The 15,207-nt window shown below is 35.2% G+C and overlaps 1 protein-coding gene across 5 annotated transcripts in view; it reads left to right on the top strand.

The window, feature by feature from the left end:
• Window positions 1-15,207, top strand: part of CADM2 (cell adhesion molecule 2) — a 690,911-nt gene that overhangs the window by 571,871 nt on the left and 103,833 nt on the right. For all 5 annotated transcript variants that reach the window (XR_012621748.1, XM_074813369.1, XM_074813378.1 and 2 more), the window contains one exon: window positions 13,894-13,984. Coding sequence is in view for 4 of the 5 variants with exons in the window: in XM_074813369.1 (XP_074669470.1) it covers window positions 13,894-13,984 (91 nt within the window). In the remaining variant the exon portion in view is untranslated. The remainder of the gene's footprint in view (window positions 1-13,893; window positions 13,985-15,207) is intronic.

Raw genomic sequence — 15,207 nt, 5'->3', positions numbered from 1 at the left:
CTCAGCTTTTCAAGTGGGATTCTCTATCTGTCCTTTATCTCACAACTTAGATGGTCTTATTGATTAAAGCTACATTTTGTTCCTGCTTTGAAAGCAAGAAGTCTATGTTTTCTGTGCGATCTGCAGACAGGACCTTGGTGTCTCACAAAACCTCCCTCTCTGATCATAGGCAATCTCTGTAAGCCTAAGCAATCAGGCTTACAGAGCCTTCACTTCAGTGAAAATCTGCCAGCTGTTTAAATCCTTTAGAAGCTCATGAGGGTAAGATAGATATTTTCTTAAATGGCTACCCAAGTCTGACAGAGAGGTACCTTCTCTTGCAACTGATGCTCCCATCCTTTAGAGGTCAACTATCTGAGTAGTGTTCCCTGCTTTTCTCTTTCCATGAAGATGTTCTGCTGGACTGCCATGACCTTGAGAATGAAAGAATTTCATGATCTTCCAGTTGACTCCCTGTTATATTGTGAGATATGTTTATCCGTATACACATTCAGGTTTCCACCCAAGACTCACCCATGTTGAGATACTCTTCTGGTGTTTTACCCAAACAGGTGTGGGGTTTTTTAATCCCTGAATCACAGTGTGCATGTTAATATGGACAATAAATATATATCAGTGTTAGTTCAATACTTTGGTGACCAGCTTTGCCTTCTCTCTCCCTTAAAGGAGGGATATTTCCATATTTACCAGTGCAAGATGCAGTTAAAAATAGTAATAATAAGAATGCAAATTAGAAGGTACAGCTTCAGTACATGTACGCTTCTTCATATTGAATGAAAAGTAAATAAGAAGTTATTCTGTTTAATTATTTAGCTCAATAATTATGTAAACACCATGTTAATAAGTAAAATTATCTTGTTTAAACTTTTAATATTAGTGAATGCTTGAAACAAATGAAACATAAAGCATAGTTACTGTAAACAGTAAAGAATGATATCTATGAACACGGAAGTTCAGTGCCACAATTTGCATGTTTAAATGAGATCAATTAGGTTAATGATGGATGAAAATAAGAAATCCATGATTTAAATGCAAAATAATTCAAAAACTTGTAGGTCCATGTACTGCCAAACTTTCATCTTTCAAAGGGGATATCTAGTTCAATGGGTTAATGTACAATCCTGACCTTTCCCATCTGGAGGCTTATGTTCAAATATGGTTTACAAGTGAAATATAATCTAATATAATTTATTTCTCTCTAAAATCTTTTGTAGAAAAATCCAGAGTGGCTTGTCTATTCTGCATAGAAACTTTAAAATATGGTGTGGGAGGTTATTCCATTTGCTTGTCATGTGTTTAAGAGAGGGCTTAAGAAAGTTTCAAAGGAAGTTTGGGAAGCAATGTTTAATAATATTAAATGTAGAATATTCAGGAAATAAACATAAAATAAATACAATTCCATTTCAGAGGAATAAGCCTTTAGGCATAGGAAAGAGACAACCTGTGGTAAAAGGACTGAAAAGACAGAGGGCATGGCTACACTGAGAAATGGAGCACAGTGAGGTCGTCCCTGAACCTGTTCCAAATACATGTTTGAGCTGCACAGTGCTTTCCCATGTGGAGATGCTAGCTTCAGTCAGTGTGGTGACGTTTTCAAATTAATGAGCATTGGTGGGCTAACAACTGTTTTGTCTCTGGAGGGGAGGCTGAGGACAGAACCTTACAGCGCTCACGGTAGGCTTTTGAGGTTGCATAGTTAATTTGGTCACAACTGGCCACATGCCATTGTCATCAGTAGAGATCCCCACAGTGAGTCAGTCAAGCCACTGGAGGATATTCTTAGGTCGACATAAGAAAGAGAACATTAGTTCATCTACCTGAAAAGACCAGATAACTAGTGTAATGGTGTAAAAAAGGCAGTGCAGCTGATTTCCTGTAATGATAAACCTTTCTCTGTGTAAGGAGGTAGGTTCCAGAAATAATGATTTATTACAGACAGCCCAGCAGCATTGTCCCCAAGACTGACTGATATTTGAAGCTTCTAATCTAACTAACAATCAATTACTATAAAAGAGATTAAAAAAATAATTTCTCTGTATTGTATTTGATAAGGCGAATGCCTACATGGATATAATGTGAATATATTAGATGATCTATGTTAGAGATAGGTAGTGGAAGGTTGTATTTACAGAGAAAGTAGAAAACAAGTCTTTAAATATACTTGTTATAACTACTTTATACTGGGTAGCACTAACAGAACAATAAAGACTGAGTGGCTGAATGACAGTTCAGTGTCTGAGAAGTTCCACATCAAGTCCCAGTTGGACCAAGAATTTTTCAGGTACATAACTAAGATTCATTAAGCTCCATGCTGCCTTTGAAAATATGCTTAGAATATCTTTTCATTTTTTCTTAGCCTAGATTTGGTGTTATTTCAAATGGGATCATCTTGGAAGGAGACTGAAAATTACAGAATCTGTATAACTCACATCCCAGGTCACGTTCTGCCCATCAACCTAATGACAGAAGGACAGAGCTGTTCCAGACCTTCCCTATAGTACACTTTGGGGGCTGTTTATTTCTAAAACTGAAGACTAGCAAGCAGGTGAGGCAGTTTGGAGGAAAACATACATAGAAATTGTTAGTAGGACCTCCCAAGGAATAGATGCTCTTCATGAGGGTGTGGTATGTATTTATAAAAAACCAGTCAAATTTTAATGCCCTGGTACCGTTGCTTAGTTATATTTATATAGATTAAACTTTTATAGTGTCCAGTATCTGATATGAATGTCAGAGAAAGGCTTGAAGGGGTATTTGGGTATGCTGAACATCCAGAGTTCTTATTTACTCCTTCAGCAGTTTTGGATGTGCTGCAATTCTCAGGCCATATTCAAGATAATTAAGTTACACATAACAGAAAACTGAAGGCCTTAAGCAAAAGAAACTGAGGATGCAGAGGATAAAGTTACATTGAAAAGTCACGTGCTGACTCAGAATTAGGCATTTCTTGATAACATACATGATTCAGGCAGAAGACTTTTTTTTCTCTTGCTTATTTTCTTTACTCCTCTTAGGTGACATGGCAAAAATGAAATAAAATATAAATAAGATGGAGAGAGCACGGTGTAAGGCAATGGAGATGTGAAATGGAACAGATATTTACATTTCTACAGAGACTGGCAAAATGGAGATTGTTTAGTCTGAAGAAGTGACAGGACAGAGATAATTAAACAAGATAAAAGTGGTAAAACTAAGCTTCATTGCTTTGCATTCAATGAAGAAAAGAGAACTGAGTTGCCAAAGAAAATATTTCTACTGTATCATTCATGTGTGTATGGGATTTAATGGATAACTAGGAAACCAGTGACCCATTCTGCAAAAGCGCGTAGAGGAGAATAGCTGTATCTGATGCTAACAATCTTCATGAAGCGGCACACATTTAGAACTGTTGTGACAGTGCCACTCTGTCTACCATTTAAGTCAGCAGGGTCTACTGATATATCCAATGCTGTGTTCACATTTATCTCTGCCAGATTTAAGACCAAGCCCAAAGTAGGTAAGAATGATCAATGAACACATTACATGACAAAGGAAGGGTAAGGTTTTAACACATTTTAAATGGAGCAGAGAGAAACCATGGAGCTTTGGTAGTGTACCTCCATCTTCTCTTTCACCTTCCCAAACCCCCAAGCCACTCATTATGAAGTATGACATTTTAATTATTTTTTTCTTTTTAGCAATTGTGGTGAAGGAGTCTGGTATGACTGACAGGTGAGATGTTGAAACAGCTACTATGAATATTTTTAACAAAGTACCAGATAATCAGTGTTCACAGAATTAGTAACCTAAAGGGTTTCCTGAAAGGTTGCTGCTTGAATTCAGTCACTCATGAATTATGAGTGTCAGGAGGAAGTATTTCACTGATAGAGCTTTCTTTTCCCCCACATTGGCATTTGGCTTGTTGATTTGCATCCAGAAGAGTGACTTCTGGTACAACTGTTGTCACTTTTTTCTTCAACAAACTTCATTTTGAACTAAATTAAAAGAGATGAGATAAAGGATGACATAATAGTCATCTAAGAATCTCACATAACAAAGGCACCATATGCTGTTTCTGGTCCTGCTTGACTGTAAAGTAGTTTTTAAAGGAGTGTAAAAAGAAGATGTAGGAATATCCATGCAGACATGGTACCAAGTATGTACTTTTATCAAAGCTAAGTGTTTAAAAATATTATAAAGCTTAATTTTACTGTATTGTTGAATACATTTATTGAAATAAAGTACCATTGCCATGACACAATCATTTGATCTAGATTGTCTTACCCACAAATACTAATAATAAAATAATTTGTCTGATACGTAATACTGAGTTTTTTCTCTCATCTGTTTAAGCAGTAAGTCATTCGTTACATTCTGAAGCAGAACATCAAACTTACTGTATCTCCCAGGGTAATTTGATGAAGACTTGCTTTGCGAGTGCTTATTCAAAGCAATAGGGCACAGGCAGAAGCCATGCTACTTGTCATTTACAGAAGCAGCCCAATTTTGGGGAATGCTGATTCACAGCTGTAGGATGCACGCAGCTGGTAAGTGTAAAAGCTATTAAAAATGGTGAGCACTTTCACAGAGCTGATTAGAGTGCTCCTCTCTCTTCTTTCAGATCTCATTTGGGATATCCAATTTGATGTTTATTTTTGTACATATGAAAGTGGTTTGTCCTTGGAATTTACTTTAAAAGTCTTCTTTTTCTAAGCTTAATTACTTAGGTTTTTTAGAAATAGGAATAAAATTGTGTAGGAATATAGAATTTTCAAGAAGTTTTGTAATTGCTATCCATCTATGGAAATTAGAATCTTTTCATGGTTTATGGGGGAAAAAAAAAAAAAAACAAACTTAAACTGTCCTATGCTTACTCCAGTGCTAATTAATCTGGAAAGTAGATATATCATCATTTTCAGAGGTATCTGCTTATTTTATCTTTGCATCTGGAAATGATGGAAAGGTTCCAAGGCAATAAGAGAGAAAAGCATAATGAAAAATGTAGAATGCTGTGACATAAACATGCTTTTTGAAAATACAGTCAAAACCAGGTAGAAAATAAATGAATTAGTCTCTCAGGAAATACTTTTAAAATCTTATCATCTGGCAGTCATTTATTACCAGGTAGCAATAATCTTTTATTATCGGACTGTTAGATTTTTATAACATTTTTTAAAATGATAGCATCAGAACTGTTGTTGTTCACTGCCACAATAAAATATCAGGGAAATTTATAGAAGCTTTTCAATATTCAGAAGGTTTGTGGTCATAAAATAAGACTATGAAGTAAAGACATGCTGTTGGTAGCTCATAATTTAGCTGAACCTGTAAGAAGAAAAGTGTATAGTAATGAATCATTCATGCTAATTTGGACTCTGGTACAAAGAGGAAATGGTGGTTAGTGTGCAAAAAATCAAACAACAAGGTAAATAAATCAGTTAAAAATGGCAGAGTAAACCTGAGTATTATAGATCCAGGCAGGAGATGCTGCTGCACACAGTTAAATGATTATGTCAGAAATTAGAATGGTCTGGGAACAGTCAGTGTGCAACAGCAGGAAGGTGGGGGGCTAATACATTTCTATTCCTTTTGGTGGCAAAGGAAAATTTGTGAGTTTTCCTGGGCAGTGGCAATTGCTGGTTACGCAGACAGCTTGAAACAATAACCCTCAGTGAGACAAACCTACCTATTCATCTGAGTAGGATAGTAATATTATGATCCATTGCTCTAGGCACTCTTGTTAGAAATAATGCAGAAGGTTATGGCAAAAGAAGAGTGCAGTGGGTCTCACCAACCAACCAAAGCAGAATTTCATATATTGCAACAAGGCACAACCTGCTTGCTGAGAAGATGAGAATCCTCCTGTTATTCCTGGAAATCCCAACAAAATTTCCTCTAGAGAAGGAGAGAAACCTCATTTCAGTGCCTCTGTCGAATGATCTGGCAGCCAAAACATGGATGTTATACCATAGGTAGGGCCTGTGTATTTTGTTCTGTGGGCTGCCTGGAGCTTCAGTGTTTTCCGAACTGGCGAGTAGTTAATAAGATATGTTTCTTGTGTTGCTTAGGGTCCACGAAGGTAAAACCTGGCATTCATGGGAAGATCACTGATCACAGTGGGAAGACATGCTCTGTCACACAAGCGTAGCTCTCTTCCTGAATGGATCCAATGACATATTTCATATTATTGGATCCAATGCAGAATTACATTTTTAAACAAAGCCTTTTCTTACTAGCAGTACTTTTAAGGCTTTTTTAAATCATTGTGTATAGAAGAAAACTTCTAATCACAAAAGGTAATTAAAAACATCTAGTCATCATCCTAAAAGATGAAATAAGAAGGGAGTATCATTGCTTTTAGAAGGAGGGATTTGAATAACCCTCGTAGCACATCCTGATGTATTATGAGCACTCGCTTTCTCTGACAAACCCAGCAAGTGAGATATTTGTCTCTCCCTGGATTGGTGTCTTTCCTATTACTGTTAACATAATTTGCGCTCAAACAGTAAGTCCAACAAGGATCACAGACTTCATTACAACAAACTCAGCTTCTTACTGCAGGTGGAGAGATGTTCATAACATAAACTACAGAGAGAAAATCACCTTCAAAGAAAACACACATCAGAATCAAAGTCTTCCAGTGGAGGCCTAGGGTCAAATGGCATTAATGAGCTGTTTTCAATTATTTAGAACATGGTTAGAGACAGGATTGTGTTTGCCCTGATTTTGAAATAGGCACCTGACAATTTGTTTGCATGAAAATAATAATATGGGAGGGCATTGTGTTGGAGGTTTAATAATGTTTGTTGTAACACTATATTGTATAGAGGTGTACATTTTTATTCGCAACAGGCAAACATATTTGAACAGTTGGGCCTCCCTTCATTTCCACCATTTTCACTAGGTCTAGCTCTTTTGGTACTAGTTTGAACTTGAAAGAATAAGTGGGACATTGTGAAAAATAAAAAAAGCACAGAATCCCTTGTGTTTTAAGAAAGACAGATTTAGACAGCATATATCACACTGATGTGTGTCATGCATAGTGGAAAGAACCTCACCAATGGATTTTTCTTTTTGAACCCCAAAGACTCATAGACTAAAATAATTCAAGAGATTAATCTTTCTCTATACACCTTATATATATTGAACCTTATATGTTACTGTCACCAAATGGGACATTTTTTCTGTGCAAGGTCTTTTAATATCCTACAGACCAGAAAAAATACATTCTCTGATGAAGGGACAACAGTGGAAACCAAGAGAAATATGATTTCTTCTTGACACTGTCACCCATTTCCTTAGAATGATGTGAACCAACCTTCCCAAAACTATAAGTTGAGACCGATAGTACTTTATGTACTGATTGTTACTTAAACAGCAAATAACCTGTTTTATATTTATTATTGGACTGCTTTGATCATGGCAAAAATATGGTAGTCAGGAACAAAGAGAAGATCCAAACATTTTGCGGAATCACTGTACAGCATGCAAAACCATGAATGGATATACTAGAGGAGATTGTCATTTTGTAGAACCCACATATTCTGTTACACCATTTTACTTTGACAAGTAGGAGTACAGACTTCATGCAATAAACACGTTTAAAAACCTAAAGTCTTGAAGGGGTACTGCACTTCATATGAAATAATACTGTGCAAACACAAATGCCCTAGATGAATATATATCCATTACCAGTTTAGAAGAGGTCTTCTTAAATTTGGAGTGGTACTAGTAAAATATCTAATATCTGCTTCTGGCATTGTGGTTACATTTAGTGATTTTTTTAATTTTTTTAAATGTTTTAAATTGTTTAAACATTAAAAATGTAGCCATCTTTTACAAGTAAGAAGGATACTCTGAGGGCACCAGCTCAAAGGCCTTTGAAAACATTTCAGTAAAACTTCTACATGTAAAGCCCAGGAATGGATGTATCAAAGACACTTGATGCTAAGCGTTGACAGAGCTTTCAATTAAGCATCCTAGGAAATGTGTACGGAATGTTAAAGTTTTATGGGTTCTCCTTTTTATGAATATCATAATCTGGCTTTAGAAACCTTTTTTAAATGTAAGTAAGATGAATGGTATGTTCCATGTTATGCTGGTACTGGATGTAAATAGGGACAATTTGCACAGTACTGAGTTACTTGTGGAATTCTAATTCATAATGTGGAATGGGTTAAGAATTTTCTAATGCCTGTTCTTTTTTACTGTGTCAGAAAATCCTGGTTTATCCAAACTAGGACATAGGAAAAAAGCTTTTTCAGAATCAAAGTGAAATCTTAGTTTAAAGCCTGAGTGGAAGGGAGACTTAGAATACCTGCTAGACCCTTGCTATTGCATGGGAGATCAGCACACAAGCCCTTCCACTCTTTGAATCAGACCAAACCCTTAATCCACAGAGTCCAAAGAGTTGAATGTTCTAATCACCGATTTACTGTCAAATAAGTATTTTGCTGGATCTGATCTACTTAGTGTGAATACTTCCATACCCAGTGGAGTAAGGGACCTCTTTTTCTCATAAATCACTGCATAGGTTCTAATAATTTGTCTAAAGAGAACTACTGTTGGTGGGCTGATTTCCAGTTCTCATAAAAATCAAATTACTTGTGAGGAGTGTAGAAATGGCTTCCTAAGACTTGGGGGTATAGCAGGCCTCTACAGTGGACCCTTCTTCAGGGATTAATAACACTTTCTTTGTAAGTGAAAAGAAGGAGGTGTTCATGTTCCGTTCTGCTTCCTGAAACTTTAGATGCATTGGAAGATACTTGGGGTGCTGAGTTTAAATTTCATAGTAAGTTATTGCACTTATTTTTTATACCATATCTATAATTCAGCAAAGAACTTGAAAATTAGGAGCCCTGACTTGGATCTCTACATCTGATACAATATTCCTTTGTAAGCTTCTGCAGAGGAGAACCACTAAGACTTTCTCCATTAATCCTCCTTTCACTGGAAGCCAAACGAAGGCTAAGATTTGAGCAACATAGAGATTTACCTTTTAACAAAATGTGCAGAGAAGTCTGGAGACAAATACTGTTTATATTACAGCTAAACATATCTATCTATCTATCTATCTATCTATCTATCTATCTATCTATCTATCTATCTCAATTCTCTGTAGAAAAGACTGATGCATGCATCTTTGAATAGGTGTATTTCCAGCACTATTTGAATTCTAATGACTATGAGATCACTAATATTTCTACTCCTGAATAGTCTACTACTTCCAATAGTAATTTCTAAAGTCTTAACAAAATTTATGTACTCCACCTACCCTAACATCTGCCCAAGAAAAGAGGTAGTCATATTTTCTGTTTCTAGGACTGTAATTACATTAACCAAAGATGATTACATTAGGGAGAGATTATTAGATAACAAATATGCTATCATAACATCATCACAATGTTACCCTTTTGTCTCACAAAGTGATTTTTCTTCTGAATTCTGATTATTCCCACACACCTTTTGCTGATTAATGCCCTAGGAGGCATAGGGGTCATACTTTGATTTAGTTACTCAACCAGTAGCTGGGAGTTTCATGAAAAGGTATCCACAGAAGCTCTGGCAATCCAGTGTGCTAAGGCCTGAAGGGACTGAGGACTTCTGAAGTTACGTAGGAAAAAGAGGCCAAATTACTTTTTTACTATCCTGGCACTAAGGAGAAGTTAGTTGAGATTTCATTTTCTGATTCTGTTGATGACCTGCTTTATGATCTTAAGTGAATTTGTTTACTTTCGTGAATTCAGTTTTCACTTTTACACGGTGGTTGTCAAGGGTTTACACATATAGTTTAACACAACATCATATGGGAATCTTCCAGCTGCTTCCATATGATTACTTTATATGAGGAAATTTATGTCAAGAAATTTATATGAAAAAATTTAATCCTGCATGTAACCTTATAAGGGCTTGGCAATAAAATAATATAAATACATAATGAAATCTTTCTTACTTCAAGCAATGTAAAAACACCAAAAGCATTTTGAAATAAAAAAACCTTTTAACATTGAAGGTCTGATTAACAGCAAAGATCTGGTGACTGATAAGAATGACCTTTATTTTGAAACAGCTTCAAAGAGATTAAATCAATCAGTAAAGCAGTTCCACGAGGTATTAACATTGCCATTAGTTTTTGCTAAGAGTACAACAAAAATCATGTGCTAAAGTGTTTAATTTTCTCATATATCAGAAAACATTAATTAGCAGTGTAAACTGAAACCAATTTTACCCATGCATTCACTGATTTTGTATGTTGCTGAATAAAGATGATATTGCCTGATCAAAAGTAGATAAATCTTCCCAAAGCTTTGAAATGGCTTCCCTGGTCTTGCGGAATGAGATGTACCTAAATCCTAGAAAGACAGATGAAATAGAATCACTCAGTGGAACTTTAGCCTTTGGTCTGCTGAAACAGCAAAGAATATATATATAAAAAAAACCATGCCAGTTTTTATCTGTAACCACTGCTAAGCTATTATTTCCAGCAAAAAGGCAGATTCTTGGCACATAGGGGGTAGAAGATGTCTTGCTATGTGTCTAAAGACATGTTTGAGTCTCAGTTCAGATTGGTGCTAGCAATCAATTGCAGCTCATAAGTACCTCATTACTCAAGCTAAAGACTGGAGGGCCAAACAGCTCTCACGCTGCTGGAGATGCATGTAAATAAATAAGTCACTGGGTATTGAAACCAGTCTGTTTTAATGTGAAGGCTTGCTGTGTTACCTACACTCACATAAACCACTGTGTTGGTATTTTTTAATTGGATTTTCCCAATGCTTATTCTTTTTGGAATATTTATCTCCTCCATAATATCCTTAGAGTTCAGGATAAGGGCGTATTTGTAGGTATTGTAAAGAAATTTTAGTCACCAGTCCCTTGTTTATAAGAATTCTGCTTGAAATACTGATCTACAATATTTTATTACCATGAAATTACTGGGCCAAATCCTAAAAAAGATTAAATTAATAAAGTTCTAGTAAGTTTAAGTGGTGTAAATTGGTATACTTCTACTGACTTTAGAGAAGGACCCACAATAAAGCCCTTGATCCTACTCCTTTTGTTTGTATTGGTTGTAAAAGTAGAGATTTTTTTTGACATATCTACATTATTTATAACAAGCATATCTGAAAATAAATCAACCTCTCTTACTGCATTACTGTTCTTGATCTCTTTTTCTTTCTTTAGACTTTGTTTTCTGGTGGTGGTGGTGTTTGCTGGAGATTGGATGATGTTCCAGTTGTTATGATTAATACCTCTGAGTGTGACAGGTTAAAGCTCACAGTATTGATAGAGTGCATTTAAACTTGTCAAATTCTTCTAAAATGAACAGTCCTAGCAGGAGGTAGTATTTTGTAACAGCATTTTGTGTTCTGGAAAAACATCAGTCAGCAGGGGTTTATTATCTTTGTTAAAATAACATATTTAGGTTAGTTTTGATGCAATTATTCTAAAATTCTTCTCATTTTAAATATTGATGTGAATGTGAAAGTGGAGGACAAGTTTGTCTTAAAAGTTTTCCCCTTATAAGTGTACCCTTTATTTCTGGAGAGAAATCAAGCACAGCATGAAAACAAAGTGGAAACAATAACACTGAGAATGAAGCACCCAAAATAGAATATCAACTAGTTTGTGAAAAAGGACTGTATTAAATACAAAAATTGTCAATTGTAAGCTTCCCTAAAAACTGTATACTGAATTAATCCCTGTGTTTCCTGTTTTAAAGATGCAAGTAGTTACTGTACAAGTCAACAAGGGAAAACCACAAGGGAATATATTTCCTACACTACTTTATTGTGCATTAGCGAGTGAAACATAAATATAAGACCTTTCTTATTCTGTGCTAGTAAGCTTTGTTTAGAAGTACATGGAGAACAGAGAGCTGTCTGGGGCATTAAATAAAGTGGGAATGGGAACTTCAGGTTGGGGGAAATGGCACTGCACTGATCCATGCAAGTGAAAGCTTAATTGTCTGAAGTCCACTCTTCTATTTTATGTGGGTCATTTACAGTAATGTGTAAAATGCTGATTATTTCTTAAATATTTAAGGCATTAATACTAGCTAGATGGTCCTTTAATTTCTTTCTTCACCTGTGGCTATCATGATTACTTCCATCAAAGTTTAGCTCTTTTTAATATTTCTCTGGAAACCTCTTGATCTCATTGCATTAGTTGTCTCCCTCCCTCAGTTAAATTCTTCATGTATTCCTATCTGGTACTAATTTGTTCCTCTGGTTCAATGTATAGTCAAGAGAGTAATTTATTCATCTTCAATAGCACCACTGAAATCACAGAAGTACTTGATGCCCTGATTTATTAAGGCACTTGAGGTCAGTGCCTTAAGCATGTGCTGAAAATGAAGCAAATGCCAGCACGACCTCCAAAGGATTAGTCACCTACATAATGGTTTGCAGGGTCCTTAAAAATATGAACTTGTGGAACGGATTTTCCACTGGTGTAAGGTTAGTGCAGCTGTACTGAAAGCTAAATGATGCTGACAATGCTTTCAGTGGAATTATGACAACCCTGCACTAAGCCTTCCCCTTTTCTTGTCTTGTGCCATGCTGATACATTATAATATGCCAAAAATAAAAATCAAAGTTAGAAAAACGCTTCCGACATTTTTAATTGTTCATATGCCATTTAGTGTTCAACAGGACTATTAGCATCTCAATAAGAAATTATATTGTTACAGCATATAATTTTTTTCCATTTGACTTTGTAGGGTCATATTGTCACACTCTTTCACATTTCCTTGATAATAGGATATCTGTGGTGTCACTGCTACCCCACTGCTAATGAAAATAGGAATTGCAAATTGGATGAGACAAAACTTACCCTAGATACCCTAGATTTGCAGTTTAAAGTATTTCTTGTGCCATAGATGAAAGTGTGTGTTTTGTATTGGGAAAATGTGGACGAAACAAGAATTTATGTTTTCCTATTGAGTCTGAAAGTTTTCCTCACTATGACTATGAACTCTTTTTCCTTTTCCTAAGGAAAAAAACTATTTTGTATAGAGATTTTTCTTTCTTCATGTTTTTTTTTTCCTTACAAGAGGTGCCCCTCTAACTCATGTAAAACATTTTGGTTATGGGAATATATCCTTGCAGCCAGCTGGCAAAGTTTTTCAAAAGTTAAAGATCTACTGCAAATGTTTTATTTGCATGAATTCACAGTACCTATATTGTATATCTTTTTAAAATTAAAACTATGAAGTTTATTTCAATGTATAGGAGTAATGTTTTTAAATTTTTAGGACAGATTACAAACTTTTATGTAGTGCTTTTTGCAGATATTTAAAACATTCTCTTTGTGAATTTTGTTTAAAAAAAAGAATGTTCTGTTTTAGGGGCAGCATTATTCAATTTCAGAAATAATATCCTGTAAAATGCCTGTAACAAGGTATTTTATCTGAAAGCCCATTGTAGCTTTCTTATTATGAGTTTCAAGCTTTGCAACAATAAAAGTGTTCTTATTCAAATGTATATTATTGCATTCATTCCTCTAATAGCAGCATTCCATCATATCAACCTATAAATAGACAAAGAAACAATTGCACAGAATACTTGTTATTCATCCTCAATATTTTTTATTTTCTTGTTAGATGTCCAACTTTGGAATAGTGGTATGGAGCATTTGCATTGAATACAGAAAGAAAAAAGTTATTTCCTCTGAGTATACGTGTGCTTTCTATCTGTGTTTCCTTGGAACGTAAAATGTTACTGGTTTAGTTCCATTGGTCATTTTTATTGTCATCCTGAAGAGAATGGAAATTGCACAAGACTCCATATAAAAGCATCTCCAAGTATAAATTAAATCTATGGTATAGTCTTTTGTAAACAGAGAACAATGTACTCTTAGATAATAAATCTATTTTGTGTATATCAACAAGATGTCTATTTTTTTTCTTCCTAGATACACCTTTAGTTAAAATCATTTCTTCCAATTCATGGCCTGAAGAAGGACAATCTATAATTTTGACTTGTGAATCCAAAGGAAAACCAGTGTAAGTGATTTAACAAGTAATATGTTTTTGTTATTTTCCTTATTCTGCTGTGATTACAATCTTCAGCTGCAGAAATCTGCTCGTTTTGTCTCGTCCTGGGGTGTAAAGTAATCTCTGGTATAGAAAACCCCTTGAAGCCTGTCTTCATTAAGTGTCTATAGAGGACTGGTCTTTTACTTTGTCATTTATTTTAGTTTTCAGGAAGAATTCCAGCTGTGAGGTTTAGGGTTTTTTTCTGTCAGGTATATCAACCTGAAAGGAGTGCAGGCTTAATCAGTCACTGTTTACATCATTGAATTGATGATAGAAAACATTTCATGAAAATCTTCCTACATCAACTAGCCTCAGAGAAAATACACCGAACTTTCTGGATGCTTTGGCTGTCATTTATAGGGGAATTTGAAGTTTAATGATATGTGCAAGTTGGCTGCCTGTTTCTACTAGAATTTGAAAATATGTAGCCTGCTTTAAAAATATAAATGAGATTTACTTGGAAATTATCATCTCTTCCATCACTATTTTTAAAAGTCAGATCTGCAGAGATTAATTCTTGCACAGAATCTACTATTTAAATAGACTTCACTCTTTAAAACATATCTTCTCAGATGAGCTGTTATATATTCACCCATAAAGGTACATAAATAGTCCAATTGCTTAATATTAAGTTAACATGAATCAAGTTTCTTAAATATTGACCTCCTGCTCAAAAGATTAATATATAGTGTTATATGGAGTGGTGTCACACAGCTTTAGAATGGTCTTGAAAATAACAGTGCAATAATATTTTGGTTCTAGAACAGGTACAAATTACATGCCAAAAATTGTGTCTCTTAAGGCTGAATTTCTCCCTGGTGTAACTTCAGTGAATTTATGGAATAGCTTAATGTAGGAACCTGAAGTCAGATTTAGGTCAAGTCAGGCATTTTAAGTCTAAAATTTCTATATTGAAAAGCTCTTCTGAGTTTAGTCTGGCATCATTTAAACTCCATAAGTACTTTTATTTTTTGTATTATATGCCTGTATCATTTTAAAGCAACTCCTCCATCCAATTCTTGACTAGGCTGAGCAACTCAGCATCTAGTTCATGCTTCTACCCTGCTTGAGACCAGAACACTGGGGATCCATCCAATTAGTCGCAGGTGGTGCTCAGTGCAACTGGTCTTCTGTGTATCTCTGTATTGCTGAAGTAGTATGTTTCTGAGACAGGTAACTCTGTAGGTAAC

This window comes from Strix aluco, chromosome 2, assembly GCF_031877795.1.
Source record: "Strix aluco isolate bStrAlu1 chromosome 2, bStrAlu1.hap1, whole genome shotgun sequence".
NCBI lineage: Eukaryota > Metazoa > Chordata > Aves > Strigiformes > Strigidae > Strix > Strix aluco.
Note: the sequence above shows the minus strand (reverse complement) of the source record. Positions and strands in the feature narration are given on the sequence as shown.